The sequence below is a fragment of the Nematolebias whitei genome, chromosome 9, assembly GCF_014905685.2.
Source record: "Nematolebias whitei isolate Nwh7 chromosome 9, NemWhi1, whole genome shotgun sequence".
Classification (NCBI taxonomy): domain Eukaryota; kingdom Metazoa; phylum Chordata; class Actinopteri; order Cyprinodontiformes; family Rivulidae; genus Nematolebias; species Nematolebias whitei.
The window spans coordinates 43,867,343-43,889,345 of record NC_056506.1 but is presented as its reverse complement, the minus strand read 5'-3'; the positions used below and the strand labels follow the sequence as shown (position 1 = coordinate 43,889,345).

Here is a 22,003-nt window from a genome sequence, read left to right as displayed (position 1 = left end):
GTTCAGAGTTTGTTTGTTGTCTAGTTATTTTCAGTGAAGCACGGAGGGGGCAGTATCATACTGTTGGAGTCTCACGGCTGATTCTAACTAAAAGAACAATCACTGCAGCTGAAAATAGATGTCTTTGAGTAAAACCAGCCCTAAAGTGATGCCGCTGCTGTTCAACACACCACTGACTTGAACCAAGTTTACATTTAGAACCATCTGTGGACAAATGTTCACATAGTGTTGAATGGTGGACAGTGGACCAGAGCTTCACCCTTGCAGAGTTTTTGAAGGGGGTCATGGGAGTTTTACTCTCCAGTTTACATGTTTTGTGGATTTGAGGAGGGCACGTGACTTACCATTGGTATTTTAATGGAGGTACTGCAGAGTGTGGAGTCATCTTTAGGGGTAACTATAGCAAAAGCAAAACCTGTGGAGGGCGTCTAGTTTAGGAAGCTCAGTTGTCTCTTCTATGGGGTTTCATTGAGATCTTCATTGGAATCAGAGTCTGATTCCGTTCCCAATCAGAAAAAGGTGGAACGCTTCCTTTGGATCAGGGATGAGTCTTGACCTCAAGCGATGGTGTTCAAGTTCCTGGTAGTTTTCTTCCTGGGTGATGGTAAGATGGAGCAGGAGATGGATCAGGACCTTTAATGAGGGCAATGTTCAAGTCTGTCATGGTCAAGAAAGAGCTGAGTCAACAGGTAAAACTCTGGATTTACTGGTCCATCTTCTTGAGGCATGAACCATGACCACAAGATCAAGATTCTGGATGCAACAAATAAAATGAGCTTCATTCATATGGTGGCCGAGCTCAGCCTTAGAGACAAGGTGAAGAACTCCCATCTTTGGTCTAAGAACCTCTTGAGATCTTCCTGGAGGAGCTGGAGTGTTGCAGGAGAGTCTGAAGTCTGGGTTTCCTTCCTGGTTGGTCTGTCTTCGTTGGACTTGAAGTGATGTTGGTTTTCTTTGCCCTCATGGTCTCTTTGTGTCCTTGTCTTTCAATGAATCCATCTAGTTGATGCAGCGCACCAAGTGGGCACAGTTTGTTTTTATTTATTTGTTGTTTTTTTAATACCAAATGTTAATGACTCAGTAAATTTAGGTCCTCCCTTTAAGGTAACGCCTCTTCCTACCTCCTTACTTCTAATTAAGAGATGAACTCTTCTCTCGTTTATTATTAATAATTCTTCTGGTCAAATGTCATCAAACAGGTTAAAGGGGAACTCTGTCGCCCTCTTTATTGTAAACAGCTGACGTCCTGTCACCAGCTCGTCACCTTGCAGTTACGTATTTAGATTCTCCAGCTTTGTAACGATGAGTACAATTCCCTTTCAGACTCCAACAAAGAGCATTTTGAGAAGCTGCACAAATGGGCAATCTGAACTAGTCAATCAGACGGCCTTGAGAAAGATTGAATTTTCTGGAAAATACTTTCGACCAGCTGCTAAATGCACCTCATGTTGAGTCCATCCTGTTCACTGCTGGATAATAGTGAACTATGACCTGGAGCATGAGAGGTCCTTGAAGTGCTCAGAATACTGCAGATCCGTTAAAACTGGAGTTTTATTCATCAGTACATATTTAACTGCTTAGAGGAAAAAACTTAGATCTGTTGTACTTTTACAGGAAACTAATATTTAAAATTAAGTTTTGATTTTGATGTTGCATAAAGTGAATCCATCTCACATCCAGGTGCTGCGTTCAGCATCCTGAGAGCTTAAAAGGCTTCAGAACTGGTAGTTATTTCCCATAAAACAGTCTTTGTTATGCAACTGACCTTTAGATGATCAGTGGCCAAGTGTTGTCCTGTGCTCTTCATGCAGACACATTTAAACCTGTGTTCATACAACAAGTCGTAATCGACGTAAAGTAAAAACGCTGAGCAGCTCGAGGGCAAATGACGCGCAGACAAATCAGGCGGAAAGGTTGAAGGCGGAGATGTCCCCGTGTGACCCTTCCCCTGTCGAGCAGTGACACAGGCGCTCCGGAGATGTGGAGCAGAGATGCTGTGCCACCTCGCCAACTCACATCTGTGGCTTTTGATATGAGGCGGATGGATTTTTTTTTTAAGTGCTGATCAGAGAAAGCTGCAGACTCTGAGATGTTCTCTCCCTCTGAACTGTCCACCCCCTCTGGTTTATTCCTGCTGAAAGAACTTCTTTACAGACGTCAACATCTCACCATCTGAAACTGTGTTTAACTCATTGTACAGGTGGGATAACACACCCATAAGGATACAATATGATAGATTAAAAGATTATTTAATCCAAAAAATAAAAAATTAAATACACAATTGTAGTGAACTAGGCCTCCGATCAAACCTGCCTCTGAAGACCTTCATGGGACAGGAACTGTTATTTCATTGATTTGAATCCAGAAATACAAATTAGCTCATCCAGAGACTTTCTAATTGTATCCTGAACTAATCAATTGAAAGAACACTCTTTTTTATATTATCATTACTATTTTACAATATTTTGATAATCAAAAGTGTGTTTAGTTCAAACCATTTTTAAAGAAGTGAACCACTCATTTTAAATCAACTGTGAAACAGTATTAATGATTTTTTTAATCCTCATTCAAAGTAGAAATCAAGTTAAATGTCTATGTTACAAAGTAATTATGCATTTTTGATCTTCTGTCTGAAATGAGAAGGAGTGATGTCGGTCAAAAGTCGGAGACAGTCAAAAACAAGTTATTGGAACGAACTGTCGTGTTTTTAAACCTGTCAGACAGAAACAAGAAAACTGGAACCTGTAAGTCTGTCATTTCTCAAATATTTTCTCGTCTGTAACTAACCGTTCCTAAACATTTCTGATGTTTTCTTGACTTGTAATGACCCTCTGACGTCACTAAAACCATACCCCTGTTGGTTCCTTCAACCAATCAGGACTTCCTAAAAGTGACCAGAAGCAGAACTCTTTAAAAGTCGACACTGCCTAGTTCCATTAGTTCTTTTAGTTCGGTGAGTTTCGTTAGTTCTTCTGGTTCTGATGGAGTTCGGCTGGAGTTCCTAGGAGTTCTTCTGAGTTTTTCTCAGACTCAGTCTTCTGAGTCGAGTTGGGATTATGGAGCCTTCCACATCTGAGTGGAACCTCTGATGGACTCACAGCTCGCTGTGTACCTACCCGGGAGGTGAGCGTGTTGTTGAACGGAGTACCGTCACTACTTTGGACGATTCTCAGCCATCCTAAGGAGACGCTGAAAGGTAGCGTTGAAATGGAACTCCGTACCGGAGCTGACCTATCTACTGCAAAGGTAACGAGTCGCTTCACTACCTAGTGTACCAGGGCTGAGCTGGGGTCGGATGAAGGGTGCCATTCCTCGTCAACACACTTTTCCTCATCCATCTTTTCCCTCCATTCAAACTCCTTCATTTCCCATCTTTAAACTTCTATCTTGCCAGTAATTAATCCAGATATCTTCAGAAATGTCTGTTGTTTTTATTACGTGCCAAGTTTTATTAATCAGAGCCGATCAGTCTAATCAAGTGTACAATGTTTTGATGTTAAATTTTGATTCTGTTAATAAATGACCACATTTATTTTGATGGGTCAAAGAAAATTAACGTCTCATGTCACCGATTAAACCATCGACAACACAGTACCTCTGTCACATATCTGTCAAGTAGCTCGAAAAAGAGAGAACCCGTTATTCAAATATGACTGTAGTGGAGCTCTGAAGCTCACCAAGCTAACCTAGCCTTTAGCATACTACACAATGTAGGAAAATAAAAGTAGAAATCAGTAAAGTAAAAAAATTGCAGAAATGTGTAGAAAAGGCTTACCGTAGTTTTTGCTGTATAAGTCGCACCTTTTTGCATAAATTAGCATGCCTGCGACTTAAGACAGCGAAGCGACGTATTTGTTTGTTTGTTTTACCATATTTATAACCAATTTTTGGCTGAAATGTGATGAGTTCATTCATTCTGACATGGAAAATATAGAACACTACCATTTTCAGCCACTAGAGGACCCTCGAGTAATATGGCAAGCCAAGTGTCTCATTAATAGGTAAAAGTGGTTATTAATGAGATACTTTGCTTGCCGTACCATGCCACCTTTTTCTCGCTCCAGAACTCCTGAAACAAACGTCAAACCAGCTTGATGTCGCTGCACCGCCCAGGTGAAATGCAGCTGATTTGACCATTAAAGTGCATTTATTAGGGAAAAGTTAAACTGAGACACACCTTTACTATAATTTAGAGCAAACAAAAAATTGTTTAGGTGGTTATCTTTCGAAATTTTGAAGAAACGCACAGCGAGTCCTCCCTCTGTGCACTCCTGCAGCTGCGAATTGGCTTTTGAAATGCAGCTGATTTGACGTAAAAGTGTATTTATTAAGGAAAATTCAACTGAGACACACCTTTGTTAAATTTTGAGCAAACAAATATTTGTTTTTAAGTGTTAATCTTGTTAAATTCTTGTTAAAGTCCTCTCGTGCACGCTCCCACGGCCGCCATTTGGCAGCCAATCGACTTTTGGCACAACACCGGCCCACGTTTCCAGGTGGTCAGCGGTGACGTGTAACAAACGCAACGCGTCAGCGGTATTGCATAATAGATGTTGTAGTGAACTTAATCTGGTGTCACGACTAAGCCTAAGGTCAAAACCCTTGACCTTAAGAACCTTGTGGGACAGAAACTGTCATTTTATTGATTTGAATCCAGAAATACAGGTTCACCCATCCTGAGACTTTCTTTCTTGAAGATTCAAGTGAAAAGAACACTCTTTTTATTATCATTACTATTTTTACAAATGTTGATAATCAAAGTGTCTTAGTTCAAACCATTTTAGATGTTGCAGTGAACTAATCAATTTTATTAACTGTGTAATGATTTTTTATTCTCATGCAAAGTTAGAACTCATGTTAAAGCCGTTACAGAATAATTATGCATTTTCTGATTTTCTGCCTTTGAATGAGCAAGTGTAAGTTGGTCCAAGGTTGGAGTCAAACGCAAAACAAGTTGTTGGAACGAACTGTCATGTTTTTAGAATCCTCTCAGACATAAATATACAGGTTTTGGCACCTGTTTCTGAAACGCGCCAAAACAAAACTCTCTCTGTCTGTGAGAACATTTCTGATCTTTCCATAACAATTCTTGCTGCATTCTAACCTTTTACGTCACAAAACACACCCCGTCTGGTCGGTTCTGGCCAATGGGAGACTCCCGTATGGACCGGGAAAAGGGCTCTTTAAAATGTCGGTACTTCCTGGTCTACTCAGATCTGTAAACTACTCAGTTCTGCTGGAGTGCTGTGAGGGTTCCACTCGGTTCGGTGGAGTTCAGTTCTGTCCAGTTCTGTGCGGAGAAGCCCAGTTCTGGGAGACGGGAAGATCCTGACATGACAACAGAGCTCTTCCGAGGTTCATGGGATTATAACATTTTCCACTGAGGTGAGCTGTGAGGGACAAAAAGCTGCTACTCCGGAGGAGTAACAGCATCCTACGGAGACGCTGAAGGGTGCGTTAAACGGAATCTCGCCTGAGACATCTCCAGGTAAAAGAGTCGATTTCACCACCGAAGTGTACCGTAAGAAAAGCTGAAGAAAGCCCAGAGAGTGCCGTTCTGTTAACACACTCCCTCAAACCCCATCTTTTACTCTTCTTTAACTTCTTTCCCATCTTGAAACTTTTCTCTCAAGTAGAAATTCTTCCAGATATTTAGAAATGTCTGTGTAAAGTGCTCATCCACATCCGTGTGGGTAAAAGATCATAATTGTACAGTTTTCATAAATGTCTGTGGTGAAGCAACGGAAAAATCATGGCCGTACGATTTTTCCTGATTGATTGCTTATGTTGTTATTTTCATAATTTGCCAAATTAATGTAAATGTTTGATGTTAAACTTTGATTCTGTAAATAAATGACCGCATTCATTTTGATGGGTCAAATATAAATGACGTCTCACGTTTGCATTTCATTAAATTCAATGCACGTTTTATTCAGTTCAGAAAAATGAGGAATCCGCGTTAATTGATGAATATATCTGAGCATCTGTTCATCTACAATGTGACACATACAACAGCAAGTACGGTAATAAAGTAGAAATGTAGCAGAATAAGCCGACATAGACCAAGAGAGGCTGAATAAGATTATGAAAATCTGAAATTATCTAAAAAAAAAAAAAAAAAGGCTACAAAAAGCTGAAATGAGCAGATAGATGCTTAAAGGAGCATAAATAGTTAGAATTATTATTATTGTTATCATTATTATAAAATAAAATAAAATGCAGTTAAGGGCTAAGAAAAGTAGCTGAATTTAGCAGAAAAAAACTGAATGACAATAAAAGTCCTTCTGTTTCTCTAATAAACTGTGTCAGATCTTTAAAACTTTGGTCTGCAACTCAGACGGTGATGTGCATTTCTTCACATTTGTTTGAAACAACAAAACAGATCGCAAAGATGTTTTTATGTTTGTATCATTGTGAGCCTGTTCTTTTTGTAGCACAAATTAGTCCAACTCATCCGTCAATCTTCAATGAATATTTTAGTGTTTATGTGTCACGTGGAAGCGGTGCATGATGATTCTGCCTCCGAGTTATCAGACCAGTTGGTGTATGGATGTGCCAAAGTGACACCCGGCCCTCCTCCTTACTGGCAGCATTTATTCATCACCAGCAGCGCCCAGTTTCTGTCCTTACCCCCGTTCCTTCGCTGCTCCCCGACTCCAGCTACACGTCACGCCGACCGCTCCGCAGGCGAACAAACGTCCAAATCACAACCTTTACGAGCGGAGCGGGGAGGAGTCAGCCGGAGACGCAAATGTCAGCGGAGTTTGTTTTCCTTCCGACGTCTGTCAGAAGAAAATGTTGGTTTTCTGACGACTTCTGGCACGGAGCGGAAATAACCCCAGAACACAGTTTGGAGCGTCACGGTCCAGTTCAGCAACAACGAGTTTAAATCATAGGAGAGAAAATTAATGATAAAATTTATTGTCCTTTTACACCCACATTTTTCCTCTCAGATAATCAAAAGTTACTAACAAATTGTTTTTATTTGTTTGTTTTTGGTATGTTTTTTACCCTGAAGCTCCACACATGCAGATTTGGCACACTTAATTATATTTATTGACCACCGTCACCATCAGCTGGACTCTCATTTATCACTGAAGTCTAAATCTGTTGCAGGTATTCTTTGAAAAATAAATCTGCTTCGGTTAAGAGTTGGAACATGTTCCTCAGATTAGCTGAAATTAGCACGTTTTTAAAGTCTTGTGGGTTTTTCACATCATGCATGAAGCTAAAAAGAGGCGATTGGTTGACTCAAAAATATTTCCAGATAAGGAATGCATATCTCCTGCCATTTAGTCCACAAACCTTGGAAATGACATCACATGCAATCTCATGCGTTATTGTGAGATGTCACACTCAGACTATTTGTTGTAAATGACTCTCAGCTACTACCACACTGTAGTTTTAGCTACATATCTGTCAGTTTCACTGAGTTACAGCAACTTTCAGATTGTTGACTTTGGCAACAATTTTGACTCAAGTTACCCTAAAGGTTGTAACCAGATATTTGTACTCCAAGAACAATAACTACAGTTTATTTACCTCAAAGTTAAGTAACTTTTTCCTGTAAAGCATCTTTTTTCTATTACACCTGTATCTATGTAGACTTTGTGAGCAGGAGTACTTGAAGGTAAGCCACGACTTCCATTGTGGTGTGTGGCTGCATCTAGGCGTAAGAAGTGTCACTATCATGGGTTGCCATGTTAAAATCCAAGATGGCCACCGCCATATATACCTCTATCGTTTGAGGAAACTTTTTTTCCTTCTTTTGGCTGCTCCCTTCCTCAGGGGTCGCCACATGAACTAACTCATGCCAAGACTTGACTTGTTCTTTTTACGCCCAATGTCCTTCCTGATGCAATCACCGAGCTACCACAGCCCTCTGTGTGGAGGAGAGAGCTGCCATCTAGGGTGCCCGGGGGGGCAGATGATGGGGGTTAAGGGCCTTGCTCAAGGGCCCAGCGCAGGGCGAATGATGGTGGAGGCAGGTGCGGGCGTTTCACCTTTTCCACCCACATTTTTGATGGCGGTCTGAGGGGTTGAACTGGCGACCTTCTGATCACACGCCCAACTCCTCTAACCTCTGCACCACCTTTCACCTCATTTGAGGAAACTGACTTTTAGTTTTTATATTACTTAAAATTAGTTTCCTCAGATGTTTGGTGTGGCCTGTTGGGTGGTTGAAGATTAATCTAAGTTGGTCAAGGCCACCATTGGCCACCCCCTGGCTCCGCCATTGGCCTAGTGGTGGATTTAATCGTTTTCTTCACTCGCCACAGGATTCATCACTCTCCGCCATCTCGCATCAAAAACATTTAGGTTTACTTGCGTTCTCTGTTCAGTTCATCTGCGTGTTTTTGTTGATTTAATCAAAATAAAAACCGTGTTTAGCTGAACGAGCTGAAGGAATGTTTAACACAAAGATGCATCAGTTTCTTCTCAGAGCTGCCGGTCGTCCGACGAGTCTTTGAGAGCTCGTTTTTCTCCGACATGAAGTCAGCCTTCGCACTTTCAAACGTTTTTCAGTGGGAAGTGACAAAACACGGAGGCGAGGAAGCTCGTGACGAGTTGTTTGGATTGAAGACGGTCGTCGTTTGTTTCAGGTCTTTTGAGGGAAACGTGCTGCTCAGTCGTTTTCAAACTCCAGCAAACACATGAAGAAAACCTGATCTGGCCACCCAGCTCAGACACTCTGAGTTTTATGCTCTTTAACTAATCAAACCTCTTTTTTTTTACTTTTGAGCTGAATAAAAAACAAGTCAGACTGTAACGGAGGAGATAATTCGGCATCTTGTCAAGGAATTTTTGACTCCGACGTCGTCCCAGTTCAGAAACATTTCCAGTCACAATCATATCTTGCCGCTTGTGAGACGTGAATAAAGAGTTTAAGCTTTGTTTTGTTGACAGTTTTTAATTAAATTATAATTAATAGTGTGTGATTATCACCTGCTGACATTAAAGCCAGATGATCTGTTAGTAAAATATCGCACAAACTGCTGCACAGATTTTAAAGAAACTTTCAGAACGTAATCAATGAAAGTGCATCTACAACTGATTAACGTAACCCCAGTCAAGATGGCTGCCACAGGAAGTCAACCACAGCAAACACAAAAATATATACAACTCAGTCAGTTCCACAAATAACCTCAAATTCAGTGTGGTAGTAGCTGAGAGTCATTCACATTACATACTCTGAGCGCCAACAGATCATGTGGGAGCTTTGGATAAGAGTCTGGTGTTAACTGTTGGATTCGGACTTGTTTGTCTGTTAGCAAAATATCCCATGAGAATGTATTTTAATGAATCTCACAGGACGTAACCGTTGGATGTGTTTCTGCAGCTGATTAACTTTTAGAGTCAACCCAACACCAAATGGCTACCTCAGCTATTAAACCATAGAAAACACAAAAATACCCACAGATATTAAGCTAAAATGTGATGTGGTAGTAGTTGAGAGTCATCTACAAATACATACTCCAAGCTCTGACAGATTATGTAAATTCTTTATTTGAAACTTTATCTTTTAAAATTAAATTGAACATGTTTATAGTTGAGACTGATCTACATCCCAGTTTCTAGCTGTGAACAATCGTGCATTCAAAAAGATAGATACGACACACTTATACAAATATACTGGTCTTTATATTAGTAATACATTTTTAAATCTTTGTACAGAAAAAAAAAATAATGGTTAGATTTTGCAGTGAATGGGCCTGATTCTAATTTCATTGTACTTTAGTCTAATGATTCTCATTTTCTGAACAGATCCGCTCAAAAAAATCTTTGTTTCCTTTTTTCATTAGTGGTATGTTGAAAAAAATAAAGTTTTGGATCATCTTAAAACGTTTTGTGTGTTTCTCCAGGTTGAAGACGAGGAGGACATCGGTTTTGATGAAGGAGCCACAGAAAGTAAGTTCACTGAATATGCAGCTGAAGAGAAGGAAACGCACTCGTCACTTTTATTTTAAAGATTTTAATGAAACTGAATCTGTTCTCTTGCCTGTTTAGAACAGAGTGTTTAAAACAGAATCTACTTGAAAGGATAAGGCTGTAAACTTCGGTCATTCCTCCAAAACAGGCAGCTAAAATTAATTTAAATGATAAATTGTTCTTAAATTCTGACAGAAAACAATTGTCTGTATGAAGTCAGACGGACAGCAGAGCTCGTCAACAAGCTGCGCTGGAGGATGATTTTAATTTTTGTAGAAAACTGACGTGAGCGAACAGGACTGTTTTTCAATGAGAGCATGTTTCGGTTTCTGCTTGGAGAGTGAAGTCATACAGCTGATTGAGATCTTCAGCTGGCTGTTCGGTGGGTTAAATATGATTTCAGGGCTCAGGTTGGACCAGTTAAAGTAAGATCTTTAGGCTTGATTTACAGGAAAACAGTCGTAAAGTTGTAAAACGAACAGCATTTGCACAGAAACTTCCTGCTTGCTCTCGACAAAGATGCGTTTCCTCCCGCTCCTGCCTCCCTCCTGCTTCTGCTCTCTTGTCCTGTGAAACTTAGCACCTCTCTTTGCACATCTTCTGAATTGTAAATTATGGATCTGGTCAGCTGGTCTCAACACAATTTATAAAATTTTCTCGACAAGAAGACAGGGCAAAGGAGAGCCCTCATGCCCTGAAGGGACACTAGCAGTTGGATACACTATGGATCCCTGGGGGCAGTGGAAGATGGTGTCTGTCCATATTGTCCGCTGAGGATGTAGAAGACACGTACATAATTGGATTTATGATAACAGGATTTCTGCTTTTTGGACTTATTCCGAAGACACTGGCAGCGGTTCTGGCAATTATGAGGCTGCCTGCCTTGTGTGAAGGAATGTGCCGCGCTTCGAGCACTCAAGATGCTTTGTGAGCCAAGACGTAAGCTGGACGTGATTTCTGAGAATCGCAGGCCACTTGCGGCTCCTGGAATTTGCTGGCGTGAAGGAATCGACCTTGGAGAAGGCTACAAGCACAGCCAGGCAGAGTGACCACAAAATGTGGCTGTTTGGAGTCACAACTGAGAGGTAGCAGCAGAACAATGAAGGCAGACATTAAAAAAATAAAATCAAGCAGTCGGCCTGTCCCAAAACAATTGTTATCTGAATCTAGCTTCCCCACTTGGCCTTGAATAGGCAATCTCAAATTTCTCCTGGAGGTTATGTGAACAAGAAGTTTTGCTATGTCCCCCCCCCCCCCACCCGCTCCCTTCCCGAGGACATCTGTGGACCTGTATCAGAGCTGAGTCGGCTGATAGACACTGCACCATCTCTTATCAGGACTATGGAACTATCCTGCAGTGTCAACAGACAACACTGCCTTTGTTGGCCTCCTCATGCATTAATGTATTATGATGTCATTAATATGTTACTGTTTACGTGCAAGGTCTTTTTTTTTGCAACTTTCACACTGTGCCTCAGCCAGGACATAGTGCGAGATACGATTTTTTTTTTAACCACCTCTCCTCGTGTTTCTCTTTTCCTCATCTACTTGTGTCTGTCTGAAACAGGTCTCGCTCGTGAATGAGTCCTCGAGGCTCAATGGGAACTAACCTGTATAAATAAAGGTTGAATGAAAAACATATAAACAAAGGGGTGAGACTTGATGCTAAACGGTGAATTCCTTCCCTCTGACAGGTTATTGCACAGAACAGAAGAAACCAAAGGTCATCTTCATGATGGGTAAGTAAACCAGCTCCAGTTCCTCCTGGCTGCCCTGCACACAAACACATGCAAATCAGCGCTGGTGCAGCCGACCTCATTAGGAAGATAATAACAAGGCGATAATAAGCTGTTGTTGACTGTATCTGTTAGTCAAACAGCCTAATTTAACTCAGACTGCTGCTCAGACGGAAATGTTGTGTTTCGGGTCATTTCTGGTCCATTTGTGCAAAACAAACTATCATTATGCGAAAATAAGAGTCGTGGGAAAGAAAACTGGGCAGAAAAAGAATAAAGAAAGATTTTAAATAAGTCCTGCAGTTGAATCTAAACTTAAAACCAAGTTGAAATTGAGGATGCGCGCTCATAATTCATTTGCACTACTGATGCGCACGGTGGTGCAGTGGTTAGAGCTGCAGCAAGAAGTTTTAACGTTCAATACTGGGCTGCACCCTTACCAAGTGGAGTTTGCATGTTTGAGCAAGTTTTATTCAGGTACTTTAATTTCCTCCTACAGACCAAAAAAAGTTATTTTTTTCTGATTCAGAGGGCTGTGATAGGATTATTAAACAATTATGGAGGCATCTCGTTGCATCCATAATCAAGCCTAAAACAATCCTGAGCTTAGAGAAACTAAACATTTAGCTCAGTGCTGCAGCATAAAACAGGTTGCATTCAAATGAGATTATAAAAGTTAAATGAGTCAAAATGCTGCGAATGAAGAAGTAAGTACAGTAGATGTCCATCATACTGTTTCCATGTCTGACTCGTCTCCATCTTGTCTTCAAATCATTTTCCCTTTAACTTTCTACAAGCTGGAATACCTCCAGACATTTGCTTTCAGCCTGAAGACGCCTCCTGGTCCCCTCTAACTGAAAGTTTGGATCTTATTTACTACAAACCACTTAATGCAGACAAAGCTAAAGTAGTTTCTATGCAGTTCAAAATCACCAATACTTATCACAAAACATTCGGTTCTATAACAAGCAGTAAGCCGATGTCCTTCATCGCCGAGAGAGGTTTGTAGTTTTCAAGATGAGTGTTTTTCTGGACTGGACTTAAACAGAGAAAACAAGGAAACCTTAATGTTTTTGGTGCAGGATAATCAAGTGGGTAAGAGTTACACTGAGAAGAAGGAAAGAGGTGAGTTTTTATTATTTTGCTTGTTCGAGGCGGCGCAGAGTGAGTTCCGAGTAATTTTGTCCACCACCAAGTGAAATGGTGGAGGCAGGGGGTGTCCAGTGGTGGCCTTGGCCCAACATAACATAACATATTTTTGGGCAACAACATATTCTTGGGCCACCCCAACTATTTGAGGAAACAGTACCTGAAAGCATAATTTCCTCAAATGTTGAAGGTGGTGAAAAAGTTAATTATTACACACAGACTGATAGATTTCAAATGTTTATTTATTTTAATTTTGATTATTATAACCGACAACTAATGAAAACCCCAAATTCAGTGTCTCAGAAAATTAGAATATGGTGTAAAGGTTCAATATTGAAGACACCTGGTGCCACACTCTAATCAGCTAATTAACTCAAAACACATGCAAAGGCCTTTAAATCTCTCAGTCTAGTTCTGTAGCTACACAATCATGGGGAAGACTGCTGACTTGACAGCTGTCCAAAAGACAATCATTGACACCTTGCACAAGGAGGGCAAGACACATAAGGTCATTGCTAAAGAGGCTGGCTGTTCACAGAGCTCTGTGTCCAAGCACATTAACAGAGCAGTGAAGGGCAGGAAAAGATGTGGTAGAAAAACATTGTACAAGCAATAGGGATAACCACACCCTAGAGAGGATGGTGAAACAAAACCCATTCCAAAATGTGGGGGAGATTCAAAAAAGAGTGGACTGCAGCTGTGGTCAGTGCTTCAAGAACCACCACGCACAGATGTATGCAAGACATGGCTTTCAGCTGTCACATTCCTTGTGTCAAGCCACTCTTGAACAAGAGAAGCATCAGAAGTGTCTTGCCTGAACTAAAGACAAAAAGGACTGGACTGCTGCTGAGTGGTCCAAAGTTATGGTCTCTGATGAAAGTATATTTTGCATTTCCTTTGGAAATCAAGGTCCCAGAGTCTGGAGGAAGAGAGGAGAGGCACAGAATCCATGTTGCTTGAGGTCCAGTGTCAAGTTTACACAGTCAGTGATGGTTTGGGGGGGGGCATATCATCTGTTGGTCCAATGTGTTTTCTAAGGTCACCGCAGCTATCTACCAGGAAGTTTTAGAGCACTTCATGCTTCCTGTTGCTGACCAACTTTATGGAAATGCAGATTTCATTTTCCAACAGGACTTGGCACCTGCACACACAGTTTAAGGACCATGTTATCCCTGTTCTTAATTGGTCAGCAAACTAGCCTGACCTTAACTCCATAGAAAATCTATGGGGTATTGTGAAGAGGAAGATGCGATACACCAGACCCAACAATTCAGAAGAGCTGAAGGCCACTATCAGAGCAACCTGTAACACCCGAGCAGTGCCACAGGCTGATCGACTCCATGCCACGCCGCATTGCTGCAGTAATCCAGGCAAAAGGAGCCTCAACTAAGTATTGAGTGCTGTACATGCTCATACTTTTCATGTTCATACTTTTCAGTTGGCTAACATTTCTAAAAATCTTTTTTTTTTTTAATGGTCTTAACATTCTAATTTTCTGAGATACTGAATTTGGGGTTTTCATTAGTTATCAGTTATAATCATCAACATTAAGAGGAATAAACATTTGAAATATACAAGCTTAACTTTGTTGACATGGCACCCACTTTTTGATAGGTGCCTTGATGAAGCCACACACCAAAATGAAAGTCAGCTCATTGATAATTTTTTAAGTTATCCAGCTCACATGGTTTACATATATGGATATATGGCAGGAGCCATTTTGGATTTTGTCCTGGAGTTCTAATTTACAGAAGGAACTTTTCTCACACACTAAAATGGAAGTTTGTACTTTGAAGTTATCATGCTCACAACATGAATGGACGGACAGAGGGTATTTCCAATTCCCCCTCACTTTGCAACGGGGGACAAAAATGGAGTCAGCAACCAATCAGACGACGAGAAGAATATTTTATATACCCACCAATTTGAACTAATGTTTAGAGCTTGTAGTGAAAATGTTGCCTGCTGGCGCTCACAAATGTAATACCTTTCCCAGGTTTACCCCGTTTTTAAAGGAGGTGAATCCTGTCAGCTAGAATAAGTCTGCTAATAGTTCAAAGTGCTGCGAGCAGCCCGCAGGCAGAGCTGAGTGTCGGATGTTCGAGTAGAGTACGGCGCTAAATTAAGCCTCTTTGGAAACACGAAGACAACAGCTTCAGATGGAGCAGACCGTTGACTCTTCACCACTGAGGCAAAGAAGACGAGACACCAAACAGGGTCTCTAAAACGCCATTTTCTGCATGATCAAAAGTTGAAAAAGTGTTAGCTGGTGCAGCCGCCACCTCATTAGGTGGTATGAATCCTGTTCAGGAGACACATCCGAGGCTGATTGTTTTTTACGCCGGCGACATTTTCTTCCAATTATCTGCTCCTGCTGAGAGGAAGCTTCTCGTCGGGCCGGCAGCCTGTTTCTCAAATACTCAGACGAGCTGGTGTTAATTAAGCTCAGAGGGGATTTTGTCATGTTAGCCTTCATGTAAAAGAGGTTTCAACACCTGACCTGCCGTGATATCGCCCACTCACACAGGACTCTGATTAAAATCAGATTTTAACAAGCAGATCTTTGTCTGAAAAGCTGATGGGTATAAAGAAGACTTTGTGTTTTCCAGCTCTATCATTAACCTCCATGCCAGCTACAATCCATCCCTGTCTAGCACCGCAACCTAAATGACGGCTAAAAATACGAGAACTCCACATGTGAAACGTGTACAAACACAACTGTGAGGACGTGACAGATTTTACGTGACTGCTTTATCCAGGCTAAAAAAAAACAGTCAGTAAAATACTCAACGAGGAGCTCTGCATCGTTGTAGCATGAAAGGGATCAACTAAATACAGTAGTCCCTCGTTTATCACGGGGGATTCGTACCCTGAAGCTCCGCGATAAGTGAAAAATTGTGGAATAGGAATAGTAGTACAAGTAGTAGTTTATTTGAGTGTATATATATATATATATATATATATATGCATTTTAAACTCTTTCCACTCTCGTGCAATATTCAAAACAATGTTTCTAAACTCTAAACACTCTAAAACAGCAAAGAATATCATGAAATCTACTCTCTGCCTGCGCTTTTGGCCACGCCCACTTCTCTGCTGCAGGAGGAAGCTTCTCCTGCAGTTGTGGGCTGTACACAGGTGCAGCAGGTGCTAAATAATTTAGTATAATTTATTTTAAATAACAATTCCATGCCAATCGTACGACTCATCCATCATTCTGCCAATTGTGTATCATGTCCAATCTTACTTTGAAAAACCACGATAGAGTGCGACCATGAAAAACGAACCACGAAGTAGCGAGGGACTACTGTAGAGAAAAAGAAAATTCCATAAAACATGTAAAACAAGTACAAAATGAGGATAAAATTAACTAAACAAGGCATAGAAAAATAAGAACTGTGAACACAAAATATATGTTTTGCATATATCAGCTTTAATCATGCAACAATAAAAAGAGTAAATTACAATAGTGGTGTGCGATGCTGAAAATTTTGGTATTGATCGGTACCAAGTAAATACAGGTCCAATATCGCTGATACTGACACCGATACGATACTTTAATAATTACGGTGAATTTTGATGACATTTAAGTGTTTTGTGATTTTTCCTTTGGATCATTTATTAGTTAAAACCCAGAATAGAATTAGGCAAAATTTTAAAGTAAATAAAAAATACTTTATTATAATAAACATTTGTTGTTTTTTTCCTGAAAAAATAGAACAAAACTATTTTCCCCAAATCTTGTGATGGCTGGATTTTTTCCCCTTAAACAAAGTGCACAAAATGATCACTCGAGAACAAATTAAAACTTTGTGTTCAGAAACTATGATTATTAAATAATAATCATCCCTTCATTGCACTCCTTTTCTGGATTTTTTTCTTAAATAAACAAACTGTACATATCACACTGCAACAAATGTTATAAAACAGTAAAATATATTTAGGGTATAAAGGCATAAAACAAAATGTCTCCTCTTAATTGAATTTCTTTTCTGGGTTTGAAAAAATAATTACAAATTAAAAATAATTAGTAAAAAAAACACAATAAATACAGAAATATTCCCAGCAGCCTCTCTGTGGGCTCTGCCTCTGTGCTGCGACAGGAGCAACACTTACAGTCGGCTCGAGTCTTTGATCAAACCGCAGCTGTGCATACAGGAGAGAAACTGAAGCTAAAGTATTGATGTCATTACACTGGTATCGATCAATATCCATGTTGGTATCGATATCAATATTAGGGTCAATCACCCTAAATAATAAGAAGGGTGGCTCATTTTGGTAGAACTCTTCCTCTCAGCAAGAAGGTCGCCAGATCAAATCCCAGCCGGGACCTTTCTGGGTGGAGTTTACATGTTCTCTCCCTGAATGGGTGGATTTTCTCTGAGTACTCGGGTTTCTTTCCACAGACTAAAAACGTGCATGTTAGGCTGATTGGCAACTCTAAATTGTCCCTAGATGAGATTGTGAATGGCTGTTTGTCACGTCCCCCGCCTCTCGCACAAAGACTGCAGGACATGAGCACCAGTGACCAGAAAAGGAAGAAGCGGGTGAAGATGACGGATGCATTGCCTCGTCACAAGGCGGCAGAATTTAAAGCAAAGGTCAGAGATCTATGAAACCTGTGGACATCCATCCTGCTTTTATCAAGCCAACACACACACTAGGATTGTTTGAATACCAAAAATGTTTCACGTGACGTGGGGTTCCTGTGGCTGCCGTCCGTTTAAATCAGATGTGGCGCAGCCTGAGGGAAAAACCAACTTAAGGGTTTTTTAATGCAATTTCCCTTTGCTTCTTTTTTTTCCTCATTTCCATCCCTTCCATTTTTATATTTCTCTCTGCAGAAAGTTCTTATTTTGTATCCTTGCATCCTAATAGTGAAAGTGCTGCTGCTGGTGTGAAGCCACAATGAAAACAGAGGGTTTTCAGCTGGAAACTAAAGGTTTTTTGATTAAAAGATGACTGTGATGGGCTGACTGAGCGGGGATGTTTTCTGATTGACCAGCAGCATCTAAACTCCTCTCAGACTGCATCATGTTTCCTGAAGTTGGGAAAGTTGGCTGAAAGTACCCACAGGTTCCAGAAACTAATCGGCTACAGCTCTGTTCTCTGCTGCTGGTTGACGTCCAGACTGAGCGGACCTCATTCCCTAAGGTTTCTTCAGTTCTCCTAATGCTCACTTTCATAAATAAAACCTGTTTTTGACGTTTGAAAGAACATTTCTCATTTTAATTTGTTTTTTGTGTGTTCCCTGACACATCCCCACTTATGTAAATAAGCGAAGCGTCTCGATTAGAAGAAGCAACGATCTCCTCTCCACTGCGGCAGTTTCCATTTAAACTCGTTTAGATGAACAAATTATTTGGTGCAGCTTTAAGGGAATCTGTTCGTATTAGGCCAGAATTCACTCATTTATTTTGTCGGGGTGTTTTTTTTTGCTCTACGCCCGACTGTTTGTCTTCTTTAACGTCTCCCATCTCCATCTGTGCGCTCTCCAATTTATTCCATCGGCCACTTTGCCTCCTGCCATGGACCGAGCTGCTCACACGATGTCCGACATGCAAAATCAACACAAGTCAACAATGCAATGAAACGCTTAGGGCAAGAACAACTGGCTCGACTCGCCCAAGAAATACCAAAACATGCAGCAAAAATTTTAAAAATACTACTAAAATAGTAAAAACAAGATGCCCAAGTTGAAAAAGAAATACATCTACAGTGTGGTTCGGTTAGCAGCATGGTTCTGTTGCGTTAGCAGGCCCCGCTAAAAGCCTGACGGTAATAACGACCGCAGCAGGATTGAAACACAACATAATCAATTAACCGTACAGTAATGATGTATCCATACTCTGTAAACAAGCAAACAAAGATCAATTCATCTTCTCAAATCTTCAGGAAATACAAATAATCAAGTTAGCATCTCTTGGCTACAACAGCTAGCATTAGCCCAACAGACTGACCAACCTGTCCAGGTGTGTTTTCAGATGCCTGATGAAATTAGATGTTGATCCAGCGCCTTATCTTGATGCCACACACTTTGCAAGTTGCTGTTCTTTTGTTTGGACCTTGTTTGAAGTCGTTATAGTCAAACGCAACGACAAACAGTTGGGCAGACCACTCGCCATCATCACGACACTAAAAATGATACGGCAGTGAAATGCGCTGAAAAAAAATAAAAATTGTTCACGAGTCGCAAAGTGTTGAAAAAGTGAAAAAATACCAGGACGGATGAAAAGGTGTAATCACAACGAGAGCCACTAACCTTGTCATGAATCGCTCCGGGATGAATACATATGTTTGGAACACCAAACATGATCTTTATCCTGTTCTTTTGCTGCTGAAACCAAACAAGCAGCCTAAATTCAGAGAACGAGCGTCTCTAAGACTCAAGACACAGTTCGACCTAAAATAATTAAGAAAAGTAAACAAACGGTCTCGCAATAAGAAGAAAGCTGAGAATCATTTGAAGGAACTCACGTCGCCCGCCTCCTTAATGCCCGAGTCTTAAACTTCACGATGAGAAATGTTGGTCAAACACAAACGATGTTCAATGCGACGAGATCTCGTTATCCGCTAGCGCTTAAAGCAAAAAACATTTTTGTGTTTGCCAAAGTCAATTAACGGCGGCGGCCATCTTGAATGTGGCCAACTCTAAAAGGTAATGAGATGCCGGTGAACTGAGCAAAGATCTCCTCACTGGTTGGACATTTTAAGACAAGCGGGGTTGATACCAAAGTTTTAGTGCACAGTTTTTAACCGTTTTCACAATTTTTAAACAGTCAGCGTCTGGGGGGATGGTGGCGCAGAAGTTAGAGAAGGTGGACCTGTAATCGGAGGGTCGCCGGCTCAATTCTCTGGACCGACAACATCAAAATGTGGGTGGAAAAGGTGAAGCACGCACAACCGCCTCCACCCTCATTTGCCCCACTCTGGGCCATCGTGAGTCCCTGAACCCCCACCATCTGCTCCACCGGGTGTCCTAGATGCAGCTCCCTGCTCCACACAGAGGGCTGTGGTAGCTCGGTGGTTGCGTCAGGAAGGACTTATTCACCGTGGTGACCCTCTCTGTAAAGGTGATTAAGTTACAGTAAGTTTTGTTTCGGCTAATGTTAATTAGCTGCAGCAGCCATCTAAAATTGGGATCACTCCAAAAGTTAATCAGCTGTCGACGTACTGTACATCCAATGAGTATTTTCTGAGAATGTCATTAAAATTTGCTCAGTGGGTCTTGAGATATTTTGCTAACAGACTGGAGGTTTGCACAAACAGTTATTGCAAAAGTTTTAAGCAGAAATAAAGCACAATCTGGCATTTGTTAGGAACGATATTCAGCTACCACACCAGAATTTACCTCCGTATCCGTCAAGTTATAGATATTTTTATTTTTGCTACGGTCGTTTACTTGTGGCGGCCATCTTGGATGGAGCTGGCACCGTTGTGCATGCATACGAGTTATGAGCTGCTCTGCTCCAATAGAAATGTCTCACTGGTGAACTGTTGGAAGACGAGAGGTTAAAGTGGTGCCTTTGTGCTGAATAAACAACGACCGAGTCAATAATCGCCCCATCCCTGATTTCCTACGAGCCTCTCGGAGTTCACGATCGTCCCCGAGTGTCTGCGTCTTGGAAGAAGTCGATGAGGACGTTTGTTTGTGAACGTGAGCAGAGGGCGGCCACACTCGAACCCAAGGTGAATGTTGATGAATATGGAGCCGTGTTGATAAATCACTGCTTCACGCAGCTTCACGGCCGTAGACGTTTCACCTGCACGCTGTCTCACATCAAAACACTACATGTTCGCGAAGGACTGTAATCTCTGCACATTCATCTCTCCGTTAAAGCACCTTTCCCGCCCGCAAATATATAATCGTGTGCTGGTAAAACGAGCAGCATCGAGGAATTATTGAGTTTTCAGGTTCTGATTCTCAGAAGCTTTAAAATGAGCTGCAATGTGGTGATTCGTCACCTGGCGACAAACTAGTTTCGTCAGTGAGTGTGCTGGTTTGAAAACTCAATTTTCATTAGTCTGGAGTGATGTCATCAGGAATTCCAGCTTTGTGTCTAAAAGGGGAATCCCCAAGCTTCCGGGTCAAAGTTCATGCTCAATAATCCAGGTAAAAAAATCCAACTAAATTCAGTCAGGTCATCTGGATGTTTTTTTTTTTGTTTTTTTTGTTGAGATGATTCATCCTTCATCCAAAGGAGTTTGGATGAAGGATGAATCATCTAAAAAAAAAAAATTTTTAAATGAATAAAAAAAAAGACGTCCAGATGACCTGAGTGAATTTAGTTGGATTTTTTTTTCTACCTGAATTATTGAGCATGAACTTGGATGTTTTGAACCACTTTGGCTATGGCTGCCTCGGAGGAGTCGACAGGGGAGAGGGCGGGCTCCAGAAACCATCTACTCACCAGCAAACTGGTTGGTCCACTATGTGAGTGTGCTGCTTGTGGGACTGAGTTTGTTTGTGGCTCCTCGGACTGATGAAGTCCTTTGGATGAAGGACAAAACGACCAAAAAAAAAAAATCCAGATGACCTGATTGAATGTTGTTGGATTATACAAAGGGATTTCCCTGTGCTATGGCAGCCGGCTAAGAGAAATTGTAGATTTTAAAAATAGTTAAATAAAATATTTCTGAAAACTTTTAGGTTAGAACGGTTAGAAAACTTTGCTTTAAAAAAAAGCTTAGTAAGACTTTATGATATTTTAGTTACTGGGGTTGCTTTAAAGACTTATTTCCATTCAACCTTTATTTAGACAGGTTAATCCCATTGAGTCTCAAGGACTCATTTACAAGAGAGACCTGATTTCTACAAAGAAAGACGACAACAATAGACAATCATAAAAGAGGCAAACAGATGTTCTTTACTTTTTTTTTTTAATACAAATTAAAATAAGATGGCAAAAAGTAGCAAAAACAGCTAGATTATAAGGTGAATGTAGAATATTTACGCAAAATTAAAAATCAGCAGTCACAGTGTAAGAGGCGGGGGACGCCCTGGACAGGTTTCCAGTCCATCACAGGGACACCCTGGACAAGTCTCCAGTCCATCTCAGGGACACCTGGACAGGTTTCCAGTCCATCACAGGGACGCCCTGGACAGGTTTCCAGTCCATCACAGGGACACCTGGACAAGTCTCCAGTCCATCACAGGGACGCCCTGGACAGGTTTCCAGTCCATCACA

The 22,003-nt window shown here is 41.0% G+C and overlaps 1 protein-coding gene across 1 annotated transcript in view; it reads left to right on the top strand.

Moving 5' to 3' along the window:
- ak5 (adenylate kinase 5) overlaps positions 1–22,003 on the top strand; it is a 101,171-nt gene that overhangs the window by 68,583 nt on the left and 10,585 nt on the right. Inside the window, exons 9-10 of the mRNA XM_037681882.1 lie at positions 9,864–9,909; positions 11,625–11,669. Coding sequence (XP_037537810.1) covers positions 9,864–9,909; positions 11,625–11,669 — 91 coding nt within the window. The remainder of the gene's footprint in view (positions 1–9,863; positions 9,910–11,624; positions 11,670–22,003) is intronic.